This window comes from Pleurodeles waltl, chromosome 7 (genome assembly GCF_031143425.1).
Source record: "Pleurodeles waltl isolate 20211129_DDA chromosome 7, aPleWal1.hap1.20221129, whole genome shotgun sequence".
Lineage (NCBI taxonomy): Eukaryota > Metazoa > Chordata > Amphibia > Caudata > Salamandridae > Pleurodeles > Pleurodeles waltl.
Window position 1 is genome coordinate 1,320,336,121 of NC_090446.1, and position 26,110 is coordinate 1,320,362,230.

General features: G+C 44.3%; 1 protein-coding gene across 1 annotated transcript in view; it reads left to right on the forward strand.

Annotated features, from left to right (window-relative positions):
- The first annotated feature begins 485 nt into the window (after positions 1 to 485).
- The window catches only part of LOC138246244 (uncharacterized), a 102,163-nt gene continuing 76,538 nt past the window's right edge, over positions 486 to 26,110 (forward strand). Inside the window, exons 1-3 of the mRNA XM_069200656.1 lie at positions 486 to 591; positions 2,463 to 2,818; positions 25,723 to 25,932. Coding sequence (XP_069056757.1) covers positions 2,479 to 2,818; positions 25,723 to 25,932 — 550 coding nt within the window. The 5' untranslated portion in view covers positions 486 to 591; positions 2,463 to 2,478. The remainder of the gene's footprint in view (positions 592 to 2,462; positions 2,819 to 25,722; positions 25,933 to 26,110) is intronic.

Consider the following 26,110-nt stretch of genomic DNA (forward strand, 5'->3'; position numbering starts at 1 on the left):
AGGCACTAGTCTGGTGCCTTGCTGTTGCCCATAAGACATTTGCCGCGGTTCTCCAACCAGAAGATTCTTCCCAAGTCCTAAGAGAGGAAGACACCTTTTTAATATAATTCTATATATTATGTTACACCATGGTGTTCTTATATCGCATTACATTCTGCTGTGTTATGCTCTCCTGGAATGTTCTCTTCATTGTTACTTTATGACATACTTGGTTATGCTCGGTTAGGTTTGTTATATATTGTTTTGTGATGTTGTCACGTACTACGCGATTCTCCCAGCTGCCTTTAACGTGTGCTCCTTCATAACAATCTCATCGAAACCGAGGCGCGTAGTATCACTTCGGTTTCATTAGGGAAGTAAACACCCAACAACCAGGTTTCGAATCAGCTCTTGTGACAGGGGTCGGTGTCACAAACCCCACCCTCTTTGGCTGCTCTCCAGCCTATCAGCAGGCGCGGGCGCGGTGTCATGCTTAAACCTAAACACGGAAGAATCGAAACTGAAATTCCGAAGGGTTACCATTTAATCTGTTGTTGTGACTATGGAGGTAGACAGAAGAACCAACTGATCCGAAGGGAGGAAGCTGCGCAGGTCGGTCCCAAAATGTATTATTGCGTTGTTGCCCTTTTTAGATTCCCTTTGCTACCCAGCATCGTTTCAAACAGGGATGCTGCGGGCAGTCCTTCCAAAAGAGGCAGGCGCGGCGGAGCCGTTAGAACGCTGGGTCTCTGGGAGACAGGCATGGTGGGCTTTAAACGGGCTGGTACAGGCAATGTGGGAACAGCGGGCGCTCCTAAATAGGTACGGGTAATCTTTCACTGCCGCGTCCAGGTATTTATGCAGGATTTAATACTGAGAATCGCTCCGCTTCACATCAGTTTTGGCAGACAGGGGGTTTTGTCACTTTGCACTGAAGCACATCGTCCAAGATCACAGAATAAAATGACTGGTTGAATGGGAGCTATTTAAATAACAAATGTGACTATTGCGAAACGTAATTTGGTCTTAGTAGAGCGACGTAGAAAGGATGGGACATTAGGTTAGCACTTGTCGTAGGTAACTCGTGAGTGGCAGACGGACATAGGAGATGCCCGATGCGAGTGTACAAGTCACTGAGACACACATTGACGGGGGATGGGAGTGGGGTGGGGGTGTTAGAAAGCACCTTCATTGACTTCGCCCTGGACAACAAGACTGGCAGCAGACTTTGTCTTGTCTTGGGCTTTTTACTACTGTTCCTCTCCTCAGCGTGTCGCTTTCAACACTTAAGGTAAAAATAAGGTACGTGTAAGCCAGTGAGCAGTGTGGGTTTCTAAAAACATCGTCCGCCTAAGGCAGCCATCTCCAGATGATGGTCAAAAATGCAAATGAGTTTCACCCCTTCTCAGGGTCATCACTTGGGTCTTGTAGTTGATATACTTCGAAAGAACTAGATCTCGTATTAGGTTAATATCGTAGAATCCCTGATCGAAACACACAGTGTAGAATATATTTGTTCATAATAGTGGCATTACCACAGAACAGGGACAGGGTTGGAGCGGGGACAGTAAAGGCTGAGTACTAGCCGCTCTGGGGCCTGAAGCTTTCTGTTTATGAATGAATTCACGCAGTGATAGGGATGGTGGGAGGTCAGGGACTCACTGTAAGGACACTGAAACCCTGCTCACCAGAAGGGGAGGTTAAGGGCCGACAGTACAAGAGAGCGATGCCTTGTGAACAGATACAGGCGATGGGAAGTACTGGCAGCCGTACTGCAGACGACTGCCTGTTAAACTTCCCAAGAAAAAATGAAACCTTTCCATTGGGTGACCAGATTCTGAGGAGCAAAAACCGGGACAGGTCAGACATGAAAGAAGGACTAAATACATTACTCACTTTAATATCTGGCCTGTACCGTTTTTTTGCGTAGCTTTGTGAATGTGTGCCTACACGTGTGTGTGTATACACACACACATACATGTACAAGTCTACATTTATAAAATTAGCTGTGGCTTGACCTCCCCCCCTGCACCCCCAACCGGCCCCCACCCACCCCTCTCTGCTCCCCACTCCGTCTCTCTGCTCGGAGCTGACAGGAGACTGTGTTGCCTGACAGTAACAGATAAAATACTTTAATTCTTTCATATTTTGTAGGCCTCTCTAACTTATGCTTCCTTAGATGATCTGACCTTTATCCCAAAAACCGGGACATTTATTTAATAATATGACCTTTGTCCCACAAACGGGACATTTATTTAAAATTAGGAGAAGCGTCAGGACACCGGGACAGTCATCTTAAAACCGGGACTGTCCAGGGAAATCCGGGATGTCTGGTCATCCTACCTTTCCTGTTATTTTAGTCAACGTAATACATAATGAAAATAGCCATTCAAGTGTTAGATTTGTTGACCAGGACTCAATTGTTCTAACAAAATTCTCTCAGCTTTACCAATTTTATAGAAGATATGCTTATGTCCTTTCAGCTTTTACACATGGACCATGGACCATATCCTGGCATCTGAGGTTCTCGTGGTTGTGCTTCAGGCTCCAGAAGGACTCACTTTTAGCGAATTCCGCAGACTTTTTCACAGCACTCATGGCTACCCACTGGATCTCGCCCGCTATGGGTACAGGTCCTTACAACATCTGCTTGATGACATGAAGGACCTGGTGGTGGTGGTGGAAGCAGCAGATCAGGAGCCACAAATCGCATGCAGATCGATTCATCAGCATACTTATATCTTCCTCGGAGAGAATGAGATCTCCCCAGAAGTTGGACTCTGCTCAGCACAGGCCATGGAAAAGCCATCAGCTAGCAACCGGCCAAGAGATGTGCCAGGTAAGATCTCGAAAAGAGGTGTCAGGTGACCTTGAGGGTAGGCACAGACATCTGCACCAGGCGTATTACCCCACAGAGCATTTCATGATAACATAATAAAAGAAAAAAACAGCATTGGACATACTCACCTTTATTCAGAACTTCCTGGCTCAATCTCAGCACTCAGAGCAAAGCAGAAGGCATGCCTACCTCACTGAAAGAAATGGAGAGCTGGCTTGTAGCTGGGCTGTAGTCTCCTGTGATAGGAAAATAGTATCTTTCTCTCTTAGGAGTTGGGAAGAAACTTCAGGTTGGAGAACTGCTGCAAAGGTATCATGGACAACAGCAAGGCACCATATTGGTGAATACTGGTGGGCAGATTTGCTACATTTTAACACAACACAGTACGTAACCAAAGTTGTTAAACTGCATTGGGAGGAGAGAGCAGGGCGGCACCATATCCATTAAGATATGCAGCTGATGCTGTCATTTCTAGTGCTGGCAATAAATATGATGCCTTGCACCACACACGAACCATTGCACCATGGTGCAAAGGTAACTACATGATACTAAAATAGATTTTTACTGAAAGGCTATCCTTCAATACAAAATGATATGCTAAGGCATTGATACTCAAAGTACGGCCCGGGGCCCTCATGCGTCCCCCCTGACCTTTACATGCGGCCCCAAAATCAAAAAGCAGCAGTGGGCTGAATCAGCGCTAACACTGAGAAAGAAATTAAATATACAAGCAAGCATTCATATAAAGATTAACATGAAATTAAAGAAAGGAAGTGACTAGGTTATCCTGCACGGTTTATCTTTAGAAACACCTTTATTTTTAAAGCAATATGGTAAAAATATGATTAAATCCACTCAAAATTCAGAAAGCGTATTTCATTAACATATAAAACCGTTCCACCTTTGTACATCACATTTTATCAGTGCATTGAGACTATTTTTTTTAAATCAATAGTTTTTAAAAAATGAATATACATTCGTTTTCCCCCCACCCTGACAACAGTGTCAATAGTGAGCTAAAATGCATGTCAGCTGTTAAGTGCACCCTGTGGGTTGGGTTCTTGTTATACACAAACAACATTATAGTTTATTAAATCAAACACAGGGGAAGGTTTTGCACATTCCACATCGTGAAGTCATATATTCCGACATTCTTTTGTATGTGATATTGAAGAAAAAAAGGGAAAGTGGAACAAAACAATTGCCTAGGATCACACAATTTGATAAAGTGGGGAAGCTGGGATTAATTCTAGGTTGCAGCTGTGATGTGTTTCGCTTCCAGTACACCCACTTTACTGGCACCATTCCCTGGAACTTTGTCCTTCTGAGTGCCACATTGCTGGCATCAATGCGGCCCTCGTCACATCATAGGCCAAAAATGTTTGTGAGTACCCATGTACTAAAGCATAGTTTAAAACACTCATGCAAAGTATGAAAAAATAGCCATTCTCAAGTAAATACCAGCCTCAAGGAGGCATTGTTTTTGGCACAATACCCTGCCCTGTCTACAAATGTCAGTAGATAGGGCTTTGTGTAAAAAACAATGGGATGTTGCGGGAGAATGGCTCTCATGCCTTGATCTTTGTCAAGGATGTAATTAATTCATTATGAGGTAAAATGACACCATAGCAAAAATAAGCCAAAAATGATAAATACAAGATAATTTGGAACAGCATGTTATATAAGAGAAAAAGGCACCATAGAGCAGAAAGCAGTTAGAAATTAAAAAAGAAAAACGAAAGAAATGAAGGCTGGAGAGGGATACAATTCTAATTATTTTTAGTGAACAAATCATCTTGTTGTGTCTATATAATATGAGAGCAATAAGTACGGCACAGCACACGTGATCAAACATCATATATTATCCGATGTGTAGCACACTTGTTTAGTTGGCGCAGGTGAGGGTAGATGTCTGATCCCTCCCTATTAAAAATCAGTATGATAAAATAGTGCCTACATATATGCAGTTCATATTATAGATGTAACAAGCTGTGGCACAGTCGTAAAGAAAAAGTAATAAAGGTGGGCTAGCTGAGGTAGTGAACTGTAGACTTAGAGGTAATTAGCGTTGAGGAATTTGGGTATAAAACTCCGACTTGAAGGACTTTACCTCTGTGGCTGAGAGAATTACAGAAATCAGTTCCATTGCTAGAAAGGTGGAATAAAAAAAGGGCTCATGCGGTCATAATGAGGGCTGACGAGAGTTATTGTGGTGGTGCCGCTCCTAGGAAGAGATTCCGGGTCATGTGAGGGGGCTGGATGTTTCTTTCATTGTGATTAAAAAACAGCTATCAGTAATTAAACTCAGGCATTTCCCTTATTTATAGAATCGTATATATGTTGCAATGGATTATGCTTTTAGCACATAATGAATGATAAGTAAGCGTGTGCCAGATTCATCCCCCATATTATGATTATTATTACTGACTAGGTTTAAGGGCTCTTACCTCCATCAGATTCAATACTAAACAACGCTATACTACATTACAACTGGGTATTAAGTAAGTATAGTTCTTTAACAACTTAGCCTCTCTCAATTTAGGGCCGGTGATAAATTTGCAAAACAGTGCAGTTACTTTCAGAGGGAAAGTACCTCAGCAAACTGTAGTGTGAGATTTAAAAACTTCTAACTCTAAGAAGAAGTTATCATTGTGACATCCTATTCGCTTATTTAGAAAACTAAATTGTACTTGGGCACGGTCAAACAAACACAAGGACAGGAGCTGTGTGTTTCACATACTTTATTCTGGGACTTTTGAAGTGATATTCTGTATCGAGTGTTTCCCCTTAACATGCCTTTTTTCATTTTGCCCCAGACACTAATAACCCAGTAAGTAAGTAATCCGAATGAGAGTAGGCATCCAATTGTTTAAAACCTTAAAATCCATATTTCACTATAAAATAGTAATTTTCTTTTTTAAATATTTTTTTTATTTTCTTGAAGAAAAAAGCTCCTAGCCGGGAAACAAACAAAATAATACACAAAAAAACGTGTACGCAAAACATTTTTCATGAGAGCAAAAAAAGGAGAAAAAATGGTTTGACCGAAGGCAACAATACAATAAATATACAAATTCACCAGATTCACCAAAAAATGGGGGAGCATTGTGTTAGGTAATAAATAAGAGCTAGACCCCTGTATAATGGCCAGCATGCATATCGCCCACCCAAAGCCTGACTGGATCCCAAATCAAAGTAATCTCCAACTGACAGATGTTCAGAAATTCCCTCCACCAATTCCAAGGATCAGGGCCCCACTCGAGACCCATTTGAGACCCAAGAGCTTGTAGTGTTTTTTAAATATCTGCTTGTGAAAGCCATAGATAAGTTGAAAAACCTTTAAGGTCTTAAACTGGGTTGTTTTAAAGTACACTGTGTCAACTATTCCAACCCATTTAGAGATAGACTCCCCTAAAGGCAAGAAGTCACCAAATATATACCCCTGCTCCCACGCCCCCCAGCCCAAGACCAAACTTAACCTTGAAAAGAAGGTGGTGAGATAGTAGAACCGTAGTACCTGGAGGGAGACCTTCCCCATACTCCTTCGACTGCTGAAGAAACTGTATTTTACAATGGGGCTTCCTATAACACCAGATACGCTTCTGCCATGAGGACTCAATCTTGTTGAAAAACACCATAGGAACAAAAAGTGTGATGCAACGAAAGAAATGTAGGTATCTTGGATGGATAATTATTTTAATAAGGTTGCTCTGGCCAATCAAGCCCAAATGAAGATGATTCCACTTTGCAGAAACACTGACTGTTTGTTGATATAACTTCCCATAGTTATTGTCTGCAGTCTCTGCCATTTGCACCATAGCTGTACCCTCAAATAGTAAGTCAATTGTACCCATTTCTTATCCAGAAAGGGGGGAGAAACAGACAAAACCTAAGTTTAACCTGAATTCAGCTTATAGCCCTGAAACATTCCTGAATGAATGACCAGCCTCCTCAATTGCATCTAAGGCTTTAACCAGGGATGCAGTTAACACTGCAACATTATCTGCATAGGCTAAGACCTTAAACTGATGAATTCTCAGGGGCCAGATGTCCTCAGCCAATTTAAGAGATTGAATAAAAGGCTTGATGTATGAAGCTTGTAGCTTCCATGAGCCGCTCTTGACAAGAGGCAGCAAGAGCCACTAGTGCTGTTACCAAGTGTGCCTGCCTCCTTAGTTGTTTTGCTCTCTGCGCTCGTTATACCACTTGGAGCTGCAGAGGCAAGAGGAGGGAGTGGGGAAATTAATGAATCCAATGTTCTCTGAGAGTGCAGAATCCCACCCCCCACCCCATCCCAGTCACCGTAGAGCCAGAAAGAGACTGGGACATTCAAGAATTGTCGGCGGAAACAGCATTTGAGGAGGCAGCATTGTCCACCACCATTCAAGGAGCCCACGGCTCCACCCTGGTAGGATACGACCCCCCCCCAATGTCGATCCAGTAGGTGTGGAGTGGCGGCTGAAGTCTGCGCACAGCTTATTGCCCTCCTAAAGGCTTGCTACTACTGTGAGTGATATCACCCTGCCTACTAGGGAGAAGTCACTTCTTCTAATGCCGGATGAAAGGAAGTTTGTGGCTCCCCGTATATTACAGAACTTTCCATCATAGACCTATGAGGAAGATGTGCTCTTTTAGTCAAAGCTTGAGGTTTACAAGGGATTCTGGGTAAACAAATTTAGTGAGAACCACACAAGTCAGCCCATCCTGTATACCCCTAGGTGTCTAGTTTTCAGAAATGTACGGATTGGATAGGTTTCCCTAGGTGCCAGCTAAACTAGTATCCAAAATCTAGAACTGCCCACATCAGAAAAAGAGGGTCAGTTTTCAGTGGAAAAATGTGCTGCGTCCATGTTGAGTTTTGAAACGTTTCCTGTCGTGGGCACTAGGTCTACCCACACAAGCGAGGTGCCATTTTTATTGAGAGACTTGTGGGAGCATACACTAGTAGAACATTTGTTATTACCAATTGTTTTTCCCTGCATTTGTGCCTTTCAAATGCAAGCCAGTGTATAAGAAAGATGACATTTTGAAAAACAACCTCCATATCATACCCTAGTATGGGTACCCACAAATTCAGAGATGTAGAAATAACCACTGCTCCTAAACTCTATATCTTGTGCTTGTTTTAGAAATAAATAAGTTTCCTTAATGCCCATTTTTCACTCTGCCTATTTCGCTATAAGTGGTCTATAGTTTGTACTCAATGAAAAACCATTGCATGATGCAGTTTAGTTGTAGTTGTTTGCTCTGGGTACCTTAGTATTTAGAGACCCTAAAAACCCTATATATCCCCACACCCAGAACGGTCTAGTAGACGTAATGGTGTATTGCTTTTGTCAATCTGCCATAGGGATAAAACGTTACAGATGAAAATGTCATAAATACCATTTTTTCCTACTCATTTTCAATATTTCCTTCATTCAACAGTTATATTCCTTGGGAAATCCTTGAGGGATCTACACATATGACCCCTTACTGAATTCGGAATTCTGTTTACCTTTCAGAAATCCATAGCTTTTCTGGGTCACCCATGGGTTTCACACTGGTTTCCACCACAAACTGCAAGTAGGTTGAGTGCAAAAAAAGGTGGGAAAATAGGATACCTCTTAGAACTGTGGTACAAAATTTGTTTTTTTTGATTCAGCTCTGCATGTTTCTGAAAGCTGGGAAGATGGTGACTTTGGTACAGCAAATTGTTCAGGGATGACATTTTTAGAGAAAAAAAACAGACAATTGTATCTGGAGCACTTTTTCCCTACTTTTCACAAAACCCCAAAATGTTGCTATATTTTGCCTATTTTCTCAGGACCCTCCAGGTGAATCCATAAACACTGGGCACCTTCAGAATACCCAGGATGTTGGAAAAAAGGACGCACATTTGGCATGAAAAACATATGTGCACAAAAGGTTAGGGAGACCACAGCGGGAACTACTCCAAAGAGCCAAAAAAGGGCTCAGCACGTGGGAAGAGGGAAAGGCCTAGCAGTGAAAGGGTTAAAGCAAGGATCTTCCTTTTCTACCATGCACAATTGACACAGGGCATTAAGCTCACACAGACTCAATTTAAATAAAGACAAATGTCGATAATCATGTAGGGACTGTGATGCCCATACAGACAGTAAATAGGCAGTGGAGCAATAGTTCATGATGTGCGGAAACAAGAATATTGTCCTTCTAAAAGGTCATAGACAGCACCCTCTCTGAGGAAAGTTCTAATGCACGCTTCTCCAATGAGTAGCTCATGATCTACTGGTAGCGCTCCTCTCTGCTGCCCAGCCTACTAAATTTGAAGCTTTTACTTGGATGAATATATGGACACCAATATTAAAAAGTGTTTATTTGAGGTGAACATATGTGTATTTTCAGAACTCATAAGCTGATATTTGGAGATAAATTGTTGAGTTTCCTAAATGTATTTAAAGCTGATATTTGGGTGATAAATCATCTGACTATTGAGAGACTTAACCCCTTTGCTGCTGGCTTTTTCCCCTCCCCGCTATGCTCTTTTTTGGCTATTTGGGGTAACTCACGCTTAGGCCTTCATAACGTTTTGTTCACATAAGCTGTCCATGCCAAATTTGCGTCCTTTTTTCCAACATACTAGGGATTCTAAAGGTACCCCGAGTTTGTGGGTTCACCTGGAGGAGACCAAGAAATTAGCCAAAATACAGCTACATTTTAGTTTTTTTTCTGAAAAATGGGAAAAAAGGGCTACAGAAGAAAGCATGTAGTTTTTTACCAGGAAATGGCATCAACAAAGGATTTGTGGTGCTAAAATCACCATCTTCCTAGCTTTCATGAACAGACAGACTTAATTCAGAAAACCACATTTTTCAACACAATTGTGCCATTTTACTGGGACATACCCCATTTTTACTATTTTTGTGCTTTCAGCCTCCTTCCAGTTAAGTGACAGAGATGGGTGTGAAACCAATGCTGGAACCCGGACAGCTAGACATTTCTGAAATGTAGACAAAATGCTGAATTCAGCAAGGGGTCATTTGTGTAGATCCTTCAAAGTTTTCCTACAGAAAGTAACTGCTAAAATAAAAATATATTGAAATTGAGCTGAAAAAAACTGCCTATTCTCTCCACGTTTTACTCTCTGACTTTTTTCTGCGATGTCAAATTTTCATAAGCAATATGCCGTTATGTCTACTGGACTCTTCTGGTTGCGGGTATATATAGGGCTTGTATGTTCATCAAGAACCCTAGGTACCCATAGCCAATAAATGAGATGCACCCTGCAATGGGTTTTCATTCTATACCGGGTATACAGCAATTCATTTGGTGAAATATAAAGACTGAAAAATAGGTATTGTTAGAAATGGGGTCTTTGGTTGACAGTCATGTTACCCCCTGTTCAAGAAAGGACCCTCACTCTAGTCAGGGTAAAAGAGAATCACCCTCAGCTAACCCCTGCTTACCCCCTTGGTAGCTTGGCAGAGCAGTAGGCTTAACTTCAGAGTGCTAGGTGTAAAGTATTTGTACCAACACACACAGTAACTTAATGAAAACACTACAAAATGACACAACACCAGTTTAGAAAAATAGGAAATATTTATCTAAACAAAGCAAGAGCAAAACGACAAAAATCCGACATACACAAGTCAAGTTATGAATTTTTAAAGATTAAACTAAAAAATAGCGCTTAGAAACAAAAATGCTTCGATGAGGTGTTATCACGGCGTCGTGACGGAGTCGTTCCCAACAAGCCGACACCAGCGGCGCCGGACACGGAGTCACGTAGACCCCCAAGAACAGTACCTTTGGTGAAGAGTGAAAACAAGTCGATGCACGAAGTCGGGGATCACGGCGTCTGTGCGAAGCGTTGAATCCCCGCACTTCGAGCGGCGTCGGTCACGACGTAGTGCGGTGACTTCCACGGAGTCGTGGACTTCAGCGGGGCTGCAGCGGCATCGGGCCTGCGAAGAGCGTCGCGTTCCACCGAAGGTCACCCCGTCGGGTGCAAGCGGTGTCTCCGGATTCAGCAGCGGCGTCGGTCCAGAGTCGTCCAAAGTCTATTTCCTTGGATTTCCACCAGCTTTCCTTTCAAGGGCCCAGGGACTGGATAGGGCACCACTTGTCAGAGCAGGAGTCTCTCCAGAGACTCCAGGTGCTGGCAGAGAGAAGTCTTTGCTGTCCCTAAGACTTCAAACAACAGGAGGCAAGCTCTAAATCAAGCCCTTGGAGATTTCTTCACAAGATGGAATGCACACAAAGTCCAGCCTTTGCCCTCTTACTCTGGCAGAAGCAGCACTGCAGGAAAGCTCCACAAAGTACAGTCACAGGCAGGGCAGCACTTCTTCCTCAGCTATTCAGCTCTTCTCCAGGCAGAGGTTCCTCTTGGTTCCAGAAGTGTTTCTAAAGTCTGTGGTTTTGGATGCCATTCTTATACCCAATTTCTCCTTTGAAGTAGGCCTACTTCAAAGTAAAGTCTCTTTTGAATGTGAAATCCTGCCTTGCCCAGGCCAGGCCCCAAACACTCACCAGGGGGCCGGAGACTCCATTGTGTGAGGACAGGCACAGCCCTTTCAGGTGTAAGTGACCACTCCTCCCCTCCCTCCTAGCACAGATGGCTCGTCAGGAAATGCAGAATACACCCCAGCTCCTTTTGTGTCACTGTCTAGTGTGAGTTGCAACCAGCCCAACTGTCAAACTGACCCAGACAGGGAATCCACAAACAGGCAGAGTCACAGAAATGGTATAAGCAAGAAAATGCTCACTTTCTAAAAGTGGCATTTTCAAACGCACAATCTTAAAATCAACTTTACTAAAAGATGTATTTTTAAATTGTGAGCTCAGAGACCCCAAATTCCACATGTCCATCCGCTCCCAAAGGGAATATAGACTTTAATCAGATTTAAAGGTAGCCCCCATGTTAACCTATGAGAGGGACAGGCCTTGCAACAGTGAAAAACGATTTTAGCAATATTTCACTGTCAGGACATATAAAACACATTACTATATGTCCTACCTTAACCATACACTGCACCCTGCCCTTGGGGCTACCTAGGGCCTACCTTAGGGGTGCCTTACATGTAAGAAAAGGGAAGGTTTAGGCCTGGCAAGTGGGTACACTTGCCAAGTCGAAATTACAGTGCACATTTACACACACAGACACTGCAGTGGCAGGTCTGAGACATGATTACAGGGTTACTTGTGTGGGTGGCACAACCAGTGCTGCAGGCCCACTAGTAACATTTGATTTACAGGCCCTAGGCACTTTAGCACTGGTTAGCAGTGGTAAAGTGCCCAGAGTAATAAAAACAGCAAAATCATAACCTGGGGAACAGAGGCAAAAAGTTAAGGGAGACCACGCCAAGGATGAAAAGTCTAACAGGTATCAATAAAACCTTTGTATTTTCCAAATGGGCACGAGATAAGGTGTTGAGAAGCAGTGGTTAGTTGCACATCTCTGAATTCTGGGGTCCCCATGCTACCATGTGAACTACAGAGCATTTCTCAAATAGACGTGTTTTTTGCACACTGGCTTACATTTGAAAGGAAAAAGACAAGGGGCAATAACACTTGTTGTGCTATTCTGTGTTCCCCCAAGTCTCCCGATAAAAATGGTACCTCACTTGTGTCGGTTCATAATGCCCACAACAGGAAATGGCCAAATATGCAACATGGACGCAGCACATTTTTCCAATGAAAACTGACCCTATTTTTCCGATGTGGGCAGCTCTAGATTTTGGACTCTAACTCAGCCGGCACCTAGTGGTACCCAGCAAACCTATAAATTTTTTTAAAACTATACATCTAGGGGAATTCAGAATGGGGTGACTTGTGGGGGTCTCACCAGGTTCTGTTACCCAAAATCCTTTGCAAACCTCAAAGTTTAGCAAAAAAACACTTTTTCCTCGCATTTCGGTGATGGAAAGTTCTGGAATTTGAGAGGAGCCACAAATTTCCTTCCATGGAGCATTCCCCTAAGTCTCCCCATAAAAATGGTACCTCATTTGTGTTGGTCGGCTTAGTGCCCGCGACAGGAAACGCCCCAAAACGCAACATGGACACATTCAATTTTTACATTGAAAACTGACTTGTTTTTTGGAAAGTGCCTAGCTGTGGATTTTGGTCTCTAGCTCAGCTGCTACGTAGGAAAACCTACCACACCTGTGCATTTTGTAAAACTAGACACCTACGGGAACCCAGGATGGGGTAACTTGTGGCGCTCTCACCAGGTTTTGTTACCCAGAATCCTTTGCAAACCTCAATATTTGGCAAAAAAACACTTTTTCCTCACATTTTAGTGATTGAAAGTTCTGGAATCTGAGAGGAGCCACAAATTTCCTTCCAACCAGCATTCCCCCAAGTCTCCTGATAAAAATGTTATCTCACTTGTGCGTTTGGCCTAGTGCCCGTGTCAGGAATAGATCTCACAACGGTCAATATTGGTCCCAACATGAGGGCAACTGTTGGTCCTGGGGTGGTCCATTCCTGACGCAGGCACTAGGTACAGGCACACAAGTGGGGTAGCGTTTTTATCAGGACAGGTGGGGAAACACTGGGTGGTAGGAATTTTGTGGATCCCAGCATATTCCTGTAGTTTGAGTGACAGAAATGCAAGAAACAAAAATAGATTTTTTTCAACATTTCCGCTTTGCAGGGTATTCTGGGTAAGAAAACTTTGGGGAATCCACACAAGTCACAACTCTGTGGACTTCCCCGGATGTCTAGTTTCCAGAAATGTCTGGGTTTGGTAGGTTTCCCTATATTTGCCGCTGAGCTCAGGACCAAAAACGCAGGTGCCTGCTTACAAAACCAAGTTGTTTTGTGATAGATAATTTTGATGTCTCCACAATACGATTTGGGCGGTGGAATTTGGGGCTGAACTAACTTGGGGTGCTCCGAAGAGAGCACTCTCTCTGTTCTTGCCACTGCATTCACCTGCTGTCTGGGTTGGGCTAACCCACTACTGACACGCTGCACAGACTTTGCTTGCGAAAGGACAGCAGGACTGTCCTCATCACCTCCCTCATAATCACTGGAAGAGGAGTTATCAAATGGAACTCCTCTGACTGAAAAATCACCCCCAGAGTCTGCGCCATTGCCCTATCCCTCAGATGCTGGCTCAGTATCTGCTGTCTCAGTCTCTGATCCTACGTCGGAGCTGTCCTCTATAACCCGAGTTAAGGCTTAAGCAGCAGTCATCCAACGAGATGCCATCTCTGCTACTGGCTAAACTGTCCCTCTAAAACACTAGTCTATGTAGACATTCACAAAATTACTGGTGGGTGTGTGTGTGATACGTGCAACAGTAGAGGTCACCTTACCTTCGCTTCTTCCCTCAATCAGCATGTTCTCTCAAGACACTCAAAAAAACAAAAAAGTCACACTATTACTTCACCTTGTCACATATCAATCGTCACAGTCTTTAGTGCCTCTAGCGACCAGTCCAACAATCATTATTGGTTCTCCCACTCCCAATGTCTCCTCCTCCAGTTCCCTCACTACCACCAGCAAAAGTGCATTTCATCTCTCCATAGCCCCCCTCACACTTACATTTCATTTGTATCATAGTGCAGGTAAATGCTGGCTTTACTAATCCACTCAGCTATTCACATATAATACAGTTTTGATCCTTGCAATAGGCATATAAACCTTCTGCGCTACTTTATGGCATCAAAACTGCCACTTGACAAAAGTCAGATCCTTTTCTAGCAGAACCACAATCACAAGAGTTACTTTTTCATTGCTGCCTGAAAGCTACAGTTGAAACGCGTCAGTTGGAGATATATGAAGAGATCACTTTTATATGTGCGTGTGGTTTTCCTGGGGGCTGATCGCAGCTCCTAGGGAAACCACACACATTGACAAAGGTGATTGCTATCTATATATATATATATGTATATATATATATATATACAGGGAGTGCAGAATTATTAGGCAAGTTGTATTTTTGAGGATTAATTTTATTATTGAACAACAACCATGTTCTCAATGAACCCAAAAAACTCATTAATATCAAAGCTGAATATTTTTGGAAGTAGTTTTTAGTTTGTTTTTAGTTTTAGCTATGTTAGGGGGATATCTGTGTGTGCAGGTGACTATTACTGTGCATAATTATTAGGCAACTTAACAAAAAAAAAATATATACCCATTTCAATTATTTATTATTACCAGTGAAACCAATATAACATCTCAACATTCACAAATATACATTTCTGACATTCAAAAACAAAACAAAAACAAATCAGTGACCAATATAGCCACCTTTCTTTGTAAGGACACTCAAAAGCCTGCCATCCATGGATTCTGTCAGTGTTTTGATCTGTTCACCATCAACATTGCGTGCAGCAGCAACCACAGCCTCCCAGACACTGTTCAGAGAGGTGTACTGTTTTCCCTCCTTGTAAATCTCACATTTGATGATGGGTCACAGGTTGTCAATGGGGTTCAGATCAGGTGAACAAGGAGGCCATGTCATTAGATTTCCTTCTTTTATACCCTTTCTTGCCAGCCACGCTGTGGAGTACTTGGACGCGTGTGATGGAGCATTGTCCTGCATGAAAATCATGTTTTTCTCGAAGGATGCAGACTTCTTCCTGTACCACTGCTTGAAGAAGGTGTCTTCCAGGAACTGGCAGTAGGACTGGGAGTTGAGCTTGACTCCATCCTCAACCCGAAAAGGCCCCACAAGCTCATCTTTGATGATATCAGCCCAAACCAGTACTCCACCTCCACCTTGCTGGCGTCTGAGTCAGACTGGAGCTCTCTGCCCTTTACCAATCCAGCCACGGGCCCATCCATCTGGCCCATCAAGACTCACTCTCATTTCATCAGTCCATAAAACCTTAGAAAAATCAGTCTTGAGATATTTATTGGCCCAGTCTTGACGTTTCAGCATGTGTGTCTTGTTCAGTGGTGGTCGTCTTTCAGCCTTTCTTACCTTGGCCATGTCTCTGAGTATTGCACACCTTGTGCTTTTGGGCACTCCAGTGATGTTGCAGCTCTGAAATATGGCCAAACTGGTGGCAAGTGGCATCGTGGCAGCTGCACGCTTGACTTTTCTCAGTTCATGGGCAGTTATTTTGCGCCTTGGTTTTTCCACACGCTTCTTGCGACCCTGTTGACTATTTTGAATGAAACGCTTGATTGTTCGATGATCACGCTTCAGAAGCTTTGCAATTTTAAGAGTGCTGCATCCCTCTGCAAGATATCTCACTATTTTTGACTTTTCGGAGCCTGTCAAGTCTTTCTTTTGACCCATTTTGCCAAAGGAAAGGAAGTTGCCTAATAATTATGCACACCTGATATAGGGTGTTGATGTCATTAGACCACACCCCTTCTCATTACAGAGATGCACATCACCTAATATGCTTAATTGGTAGTAGGCTTTCGAGCCTATACAGCTTGGAGTAAGACAACATGCATAAAGAGGATGATGTGGTCAAAATACTCATTTGCCTAATAATTCTGCACTCCCTGTATATATATATATATATGTAGATATGTAGATATATCTATATATATACATATCTATATATAGATATATCTATGTATATAGATAGATATATCTATATATAGATAGATTTATCTACATAGATATATATAGATCTATATATATATATATATATATATATATATATATATATATATATATATATATATATAATAATAATCATATATATATATACATCTATATCTTTTTTTAACAGCTGTATGGTTTCCTTGGGGGCTATGCTCACGGGCAACCCCCTTTCAATTTAATTTTGTTTTTAATTTTTTTTATTTTTAAAAACATTTTTACACCCAAGTGAAATCCATGGTTTCTAGTGCGCTGCGATCGAGGGACAGGAAACCTGTTCAGGGAGCCTTTGTTTGAAAGGGGAGAGTCTCCCCTTTCAAATTAGGCCTTCCCAAACGTTGGGAAGGCCCGTTTGGGCTGTGGACGCTTCCTGCTCCGATGGGGAAAACAGATAGTGACATCAGTGCGTCTTGAGGCGTGCTGACATCACAAAGGGGCAAGTGGGTGGTTGGTGGAGACACGGAAGATCTTCCGTTTCTCCAGAGGGTTTTTTAATAAAAACCCCTCCCTGGTGTCGGCCACTGGTCGTGACCTGCACCAGAGAGGTAGTGTGGGCGTCGGCCGGTGGCCGACGCCTGCACTGTAGAAGTTAATACTAACAGTTTTCCCTTGATGCTCTGGTATTGCAGCTATGTCTGTTATGTATTAGCCATGTAAAGGCATTCCAAATTGACAAAGTCTTTTTTTTACACTACTGCTGGTAACCCTCGTGAAGCATGGAGGTGATCACTGCTGGTGCCCTCTAAATCAGTCCTGTCTGATGTGGTCACTGACACAAAAGTAATAGATTTCCATTAAAGAAAATTAGCTCTCACTACAGAAAAGTTTAAGTCCCCTGTTCTAACGTTTTACCAAACTTAGGGCCAGATTTACTAAGCCCTTGCATTGCCCTTGCAACCCAAGACAAGGTAAGGGCCTCTGTGATATTTAGTGAGCGACACAAAGCCACCTTGCATGCCTCTGCATAACTTAGTAAATTTAGAGTAACACAAGTTAGCACAAATCCCCGCCTTGAGTTATTCTACTTTTGGAAGGCATTCCATGGGTGGAGTGTGGGGATTCCCATGATTCCACCCAGACTTGTAAAGACTTGTAAACATGGGAATGTATCAAAATGGTACACCTTCCAAAAAGAGGCGTAACGAAGAGACTATCTTTATTTCTCCTTGTTGTTTCCTCTTTCTGTGTATGCTGCATTTTACAACATACGTAGAAAGAGGAAAATGCCTCTCAGGATTGTTTTTGTACAGTAGGAGTCAAATTCCTTCACATAAACAATTCTTTCTGTAAGACTGTCACCCTTGCACCTGCGTTAGTGTTAGGCAGCACTCAGTGTGGCAGCACAGAGAGAGAGAGTGCATAAATATGGCACATTCCTCCTCTCTCCATTTGACCCAGCACAGCAATTTGTCACGCTGCATTGAGTTGTGTGACATTTGGATAAATCTAGTCCTGGGGTACAATTCCATTTAGCAATTTTTTATGTATCAAAGAGCAAAATGTTCTATGGGACTTAACATGGTGAACCAGACTTTTGAGATAATCCCCCTTTTTCTTGGTTCCCACTTGACAAATCAGTGCAAAACCTTCTAATAAGGAGCCAAAGTGGATAGCCTTTTTTGGAAAGCTTTGTGCAGTTTTGTCAAAAGGGTCGTCCCAAAGTAATAAAAGAAAGAAAAATGTCCATTTGTATGGAAACTCTGACCTAACTGTAACTACACAGCGGTGATCATATATCTATATATTGTCCTCATGCCTTATGCTTTAATGTACACAAAAATACAGAGGGGCAGGACACTGGAAGAGGCGGTGTGAGAGGAAAAAAGGAAAGGGTGTAGTTCCAGTAAAATAAGTCAAACAACTGTGCAACTAAAGACACTGACAGGTATAAAACATATAGAACCAATTAACATAAATGAATACAGTTAACACACTGTAAATATGAACTTTAAACAGGTGAGCTACGCACTCAGGCCCCACCCATTATGAGAACGTGTAGCTTATGGTGGGGACTTCAGCCCTGTTGCTAGGTGTTGGGAGAGAAAGGACAGGAGTAAAAGGAAGGGTGGACATGGATATAAAGAAAGGTCAGCCAGACTGACAAGGCTGACCAGTGACCTGCCACATGTGAACAGGAACCCATCAGCTTACAGCATCCATTTTAGTTCCTCCCAATGCTGTTGCAGTGCATTAAGGGATACATCTATACTCATATTAGGCAGCCACTCCTTTGCAGAGTGTCACCTTAGTGTGCAGCAACTGTCCAAAGTTTACATATCCTATGGAAACAGTCAAGCCAGCAAAAATAGGATACAAGAAAAGGGAAACTACCATTTAAGTAGTAACCAAGATTTGTCTATGTATCTTCCTTTGCTGGTTTCATCTTCAAGGCCGTATTCTCCATATATGCAGTGCCTTATGATTGGTTCCAGATGTTCCCTCTCACTAGGTGGGTCATCCCCAGTACCTGTCCATCAAGGGAGTTCAGCAGCGCTGCCCAGTACCTGTCCATCAAGGGTGTCCTGTTTAAGGGACTGCTAGCAGAGAGGGGGAAACATCTTTTTAAGTTTGTTTCCTGAGACAAATCAGTAGTGCTAAATATCTTATGGCTCTTATAGACAATGTGATAAGCAGATCCTCTGTCCACTCCCCCGTTGTGCACTAGCACAGTGAATCGCTTTACAGCGCCTGCAGTGCAGCACCTTCTGCCTGTCTTGCCTTTTGCTGTGTTGCTTGCTTCTTTAGGCCTTGTTGGCCTTTTGCTGATGTTCAGGCTTCCCCCCGCCCTTCCTGCCTCTCCTGCATCTTAGGCTACTTGCATTTCCCACCCTTTTTTCTCCTGCCCTCCTCCTGCCACTCTTTCCTCAGTACCTATTTAATGGCAGTCGCTGCACAATGCCATTGAGAAGATCCTTTGTGTCCACCCCTCGTGCACTAGCACTACAAATCACTTTTCAGTGTCTGCAGTTCAGCACCTTCTGCCTGCCTTGCCCTTTGCAGTGCTGCCTACTTCTTTAGGCCTTGCTGGCCTCCTGCTGATATTCAGATTCCCCCTGCCCTTCCCGCCTCTCCCGTGTCTCAGGCCCCTACATTCCCGCTATTTTCCTCCCGCCCTCTGCTCTCCTGCTTCCCTTCTCTCTCCCACCCCTTCCACCTCAGGACCCATTTAATGGCCATTGCTGCATTACTGGACAGAGGGTGCACCAAAGGCAAGCCCGGCTGTGCCTGTCCGCGTCTGCAATGTGCCCAGCTCCAGGACCTCTGGAATTGTCACCCTGCACCAGTACTCTTCCGACGAGCTCAAAAACCTCAGACCCACAGCCCTCAACCCCAAATGCGGCATTGCCTCATTCGATACGCCAAAGGTCCATTCACCTGCCACCTCTGCCACATCTCCTGCGATGCAGGAGCCACCGCAAGCTCCACCCAGCAGATGCCCACCCACAGACCTTGACTTCACTGTGCACTTCTGTACACCCAATCCATCTGCAAACATTCCATAGAAATCTGGGCCACCATCTCTGACCACGCACCCTATATAATGTTCATCAACGAAACATATCTCACCCCCACATCGGCACTAGACATCGCCATTGCAATGCCCCCCAGATACAAGATGATCCACCACTACTGCCCCAACAGGCATGGTGGAGTCATCGCCATCATCCACAAGGACTCCCTCCACTGCTCTGCTTCGGATGATGACACAACCCCGATCATGGGACACCTCAACTTCCAGATCAAAGCTGGTGTCAAAGCCACCATCAGAGGAACCCTCACATAAGGACGTCCGCCACAGCTTTTGCAACTCCTTCCTGGACTTCATTTTCCCTCTGGCTATCAACTCCAACCACTACATCTTCCTGGGGGACCTCAACTTCCACCTAGAGGACCCGGATGAGTCCAACCCTGCCTGACTCCTCGAGAACATGAGCATTATTGGCCTCTCTCAACTCGTCAGTGCTCCCACGCACAGCGCAGGACACACTCTGGACCCCACCTTCTTCAACAGCGACAGAACCAAGTTCTCCCACAACATCAAAGTGAAATGGACTGACCATCACATCATCCATTTCACCATTGAGGGACAGCCTGAAGCCCCAATGAGGCACCCCTATTCTTCCCTGCCACAACTGGAGCAAAATCACAGAAGCTTCCTGGACCTCCACCATCAAAGAAGCGAGATCCATCCCTGCAGACACCCTTGAACACTGCTTTAAAAATGTCTCCAACTGGATCTCCTCTGCCGCTGACACCCTAGCCCCCCTGAAGTGCACCAGCAACAAGAAACCCTCCAAGCAAGCTAAGTCGTTCACCCCTAAACTCCTAAGCCTCAAACACCACTGCAAGAAACTAGGGCAACACTGGCACATCAAAAAGACCCCCACCTACCACAACTCTTTCAGGTCCGACCTCAACAGTTACCACCACCGTGTCAGGGAGACCAAGAAAGAAGCTCTCAGCACTCGCATCGAGGCTAACACCAACCACGCCAAAGAACTGTTCAGCATTGTCATATAATTCTGCTGCCCATGTGCCACAGAGAACAAAATCCACCCCTCCCAAACCCTCTGCAACACGCTCTTGGACTACTTTCACCACAAGATCTACAGCAACTTCCACACCCAGCACACCAATCTCGACCACCCCGCTCCCCAACTCACACCTCCCATCCCCACTGGATCTCTGAATAGAAACAGCTCTCCACCGAAGACACAGTCGCCATCATGACCTCCAGCCACTCTGGATCCCCTTCTGACCCTTGCCCACACTGCTTTTACAACCTAGGAGGAGAAGTAATCAGAGCCACCCTCACAGAAATCACAGACGCCACTGTCCCGACACCTGGAAGCATGCCGAGGTTAAACCCTTTCTGAAAAAGCCCTCAGCTGACCCTAACACGCTCAAGAACTAGAACCCTATCGTGCTCCTCCTTTTCTATGCCAGAGTCTTGGAACAGGCCATCCACCGCCAGCTCACGGTCTTCCTCAAAAACAACAGCTTGCTCAACCCATCCCAATCTGGCTTCTGGCCCAACCACAGTACCAATACTGCCCTGGTTACAGCAAATTATGATATTAGACACCTTCTCGCCCTAGGACGAACAGCGGCCTTCAACACAGTCCCCCACCGCACCCTCATCACCAGACTCCACAGCATTGGCATCCAAGATAATGCACTCAATTGGATTGCCTCTTTCCTCCCCAGCTGAGCACAGAGGATCTTCCTCCCACCCTGCGTCTCCTTACCCAAAGACAACATCCGTGGCGTTCCCCATGGTTCCTCCCTCAACCCCACCCTCTTCAACACCTACACGCCTTCACTGGTTGACATTGCACGCACCCACAGCTTTAAGATTATCTCCTATGCCGATGATACCCAGCCCATCATATCCCTCACTGACCATACCGCCACCACACGAATGAGCTTCCAAAACACCATGACTGAAGTCCTGATTTTGATGAGGACCAACTGCCTCAAGCTAAATTCGGACAAGGCAGAGATCCTCATCTTCGGGAACAAGCCCTCCCCTTGGGACGACACATGTTGGCCCGCTTACCTGGGACCCTCTCCAACCCCTACCAACCACGCACGCAACCTCGGCATCATCCTGGACACCCAACTGACCATGAAACAACAGATCAACACAGTTTCCTCTGCCTGTTTCCACATCCTACGCATGCTCCGCAAGATCCTGCAATGGATCCCCATTGTGACCAGGAAGACAGTCACCCAGGCCCTTAACTTCAGCCATATTGACTACGGCAATGCACTCTACTATGGAACCATGAAGCAGCTCTTGAACCATCTTCAGACCATCCAGAACGCGTCAGCAAGACCCGAGCTCAACCTCCCCAGAAGAACCAGCATCTCTCTCCACCATAGGGTCCTCCCCTGGCTTCCCATCTAGAAAAGGTGCCACTTCAAGCTCCTCACGCACATCTACAAGGCCTTCCATGACGCTGGACCTGCCTATAGCAACAAATGCATCACATTCCACTGACCCCCTGCCCCCAGAGAGCTACGCTCAACTACCCTGGCCTACATACCCTGCATCCATTGGGAACACCTAGAAGGCTGTTCCTTCTCCCACATCGCCACCAAGTCCTGGAACAACTTCCCGTTCCACCTGCATACCTCCCCTACCCTGGAAGACTTCAGACGATGGCTCAAGACATGCCTCTTTCCCTTTTCCCACCAGCCAGGCAAGAAGACAGCACAAGACATGGCTCTTCGGCCTCGATCACCAGCTGGCCAAGGCTCGCAGATTCTCCCTAGTGCCTGGAGACCCCCAGGGTGACTAGTTTGCGCTCCAGAAATACCTGTGATTGATTGATTGATTGATAATACATCTAGTTTGCTGATGGTGTAACAGACATGCTTATATTGATCTAGGCTGGCCTTTTTTGCACGTGTATCTTGAGCAAGCTCTCTGGGTTCTTTGGAATTCCAGTGGCAGGGAGAAAGTCAGCTACAACATTTCTGGGAAAAAAGAGTTAAAGAATGTCATCTTGCCATTCTGTTCCTCAAATTCCGGAATCTAAAAATCCAAACATTGTCCAACTTGCTTTGGTCTTCCAGGCTCACTGAATTTTTGTGTAAAGCCCAAATTTCCTGGTCCAGCTCTGGTATTCGGGCAGTCTGGTCCAGCTTGTGCTGTGCTGCTGCAAGTCAGCATTCAGTGGAGTCAAGTCTGAACTGGAAGGTGATCTCCACTTGTATGGTATTTATATCTGAATTTGAATTTTGCTGTGCTTCCTTATACCTCAGTAATAGAGGATTTGATTAAGTTCCCTCAAAATGGACTTCAGCCTGACATCTGTCTCTTTCATCGTGGAGCTAGGCTGGGTTGCCCATATTTCTTTGAATTCCCACACTGTCCTTAAGCATAGAGGAGTTGTTTTAGGTTTTTGGGGCAAACATGAGGCAAGGCAATCAGAAGGAAACTGTAAAGCCCTTCAAAGTGTCCAGTCCTTGACAGTATGTCAGAAGGACTGCCCTAAATATGGTAGACCTATTTATGTACATTCACTTACGGCACTGTGACGGATGGGCTGCCAATCAAAGGCTCCTGATGACATACCCAGCAGAGGCTCAACCACAGAAAGCCTGCTGCAAATCACAAGTGTGTTGGGGTGAGAGATCCTCTGATTTAAAGGGGTGCTTCTGCTCTACCAATCTCTGAAAACTAATTACCTATATATATATATATATATATATATATATATATATATATATATATAATATATCTGTAGTAAGCTGGGTTCTGGTTGCAGTACCCCACCACACAACCTTTGTGCCTGGTTTTTACATGCAACTTCGACTGAAATGCACTGGGTTCCTGCTAACTAGGGCCCCAGTGCCAGTGTTCCTTCCCTAAAACAAGACACCTGGTCACTTGATCCCCAAGTGACCAGGCACTTCCGTACCCTGTAAGTTCCTAGTAAATGGTACCCCTGGTACTTAGGACATGGGTACTTAAGATATCTCCTCAGAGCTGCAGCACAACTGGTGCCCACTCTGAGGGACCCAGCACCAACCTCTTGCAGACTGCCATTGCAGGCTGCCTCACAAGGTGCTCCCAAAATTAAAAACATGACATGGCACATAGCCTATATGCCATGTCCCCTAACACTGCACGCAATATGTGTAAGTCACCCCTCTAGCATTACAGCCCTAAGGCATGGTGCATTATATTACACATGAAGGCATATATGCATGCGCAAATATGCCCCTACTATGTCATTGTCGATTCCTAGACATAATAGGTGTACAGGGAAGGCACTGAAGTGCATGTGCTGGGCACTGGTGACTATGAGTTCCCCAGCTAAATGATGGCTTTTTTGAACCCTGAGATGTTTGGTATCAAACATCTCAGAATAATGAACCCTCACTGATTCCAGCTTTAAAGAAAAAGAACTCTGCCCTGAGGAACTTCTGCACCTGACATCCATGTCCCTAGTCTGAGTTGCCCACCAGTCCTGTGAAGGTTCCCCAGCAATTCTGAGCCAGAGTCCACCGTGGTTTGACCCCTGCCGGGTTCTGCCTCGAGGCCTGCAGCCTCAATCCGAAGACTCCCCCTGACTGTGACCTGCCCAGTAAGCGGTTCCCAACATCAAAGGACAACCCTCTATCCAGAGCACCTGGACCTTGGACTGATGGTATCACTGAGTCCTTCATCATCCAAACTTACCTGGGCAGTTGTGTTTTTTTTTCATTCAGGCTCATGGGCCGAGCCTGCAGGCTTTTTCGAAAGCCAACATCCTCCATTGAGTTCCGTTGGGGACCCGATGCTGTATTGGCACTCTGCACCAGTGCTTTAAATGGGCCGGTACTCTCCGGGACTGAGTACCGGCACTTTTTTATTTTGAGAGGGAGAGTACCGGCATATCTCAGGAAAAACGTAATACTTTTAATTGGAGAGTACCGGCACTTCTCAGAAACAAGCAGGTACTCTATTACAGAGTACCTGCACTTCTATTTTTCCATTTAAAGCACTGCTCTGCACCCAGCTGCCCCTGTGCCACTGAAGGTGTAAGATTAAACTGTCTTGTGGTCCCCCCTTATACTTACCTCAACCCCAAGAGATCGACCCATGTCACTGCTTTACTCACCAGTGAGCAACGAATCTTCGTTCACGCCCAGTCTGCATTGGTTAACATTAGGCACCCGATCCTGAATTTGATCTCTGCACCCGGCTGCCACTGTGCCCGCTGCAGGAGCACTCTTGGTGCTGATTTGAACATTAGTTGGTGTTGATCTGAAACCCTAAAGACTGGATTTGTAAGTTGAGTACTTACCTGCCAAACTGCATTCTTGTTTTCCTCCCATAGGTTAACATTGAAGAGTGAAAATTCCACTGTGTCGATTTTTGAAACCGAAAAGTATTCTTAATTTAAAAACTGCTTACCTTATAATGAAGTTCTTTGGTTCAAAGCATATGTAAAAGCAAATATTATTTTTCTAATTTTGTCTTGGATTTATTCTGTTAGTGTTTGTGAGTACAACAAATGTTTAACACAACTTATTGATAAGTCTAACTGCTTGCCCCCACTACCATATATAGAGCATTAGACCTACCTATTTTGCCTCTGCAAACCTTTGGGGATCCACTGGTCTCTCTGCATGGTGTACTTCACTTTAGTGCACTATATAAAGAGCCAGCTTCCTACAATATCCATGGAAACCTAATCTCTGTAACAGGATGGAATCTTTACAGACTGATCAAAAGTGTGAACTGGGGAACAAAATAATATTTTCCATTCTTGTGCAATAATATCAATTTGTCCTACATTTGTAACAAACATACTGTGACTATGCTTATCACAGTGATCAATGTGTATAAGATCTCTGTTCTGGTTTGTAGGCCTCGGGGAAATATCACTTTCCAGCTCTCAGTGCAGCCTTTCTTCAGGGGTTCAGACTCCATCATCAGATATATTTTTAACAGAAAAAAAGAACACTCACTTGGAAGAAGATTGTTGTGACCAGGCTTCATTAGATGATCTGCATCAGCTAAACATCCAGTGTATGGAGAGTGCAGAAGTCAGCCATTACGTTCTTCATCATCAAGAAGGTATGAAGATTTTCTGTGTGTGTACATGTCCACTTGTGTACATACATGTTCTTCAGTATATGTTTATTTTCTAACAAGTGTAACAACATGATATGTGGAAAAAGGAGAACTCCACATATGCATTCTTTTTATTTGTTAATGATAAGCCAGTGACACAATATTGTGATGTTAAAGAGAA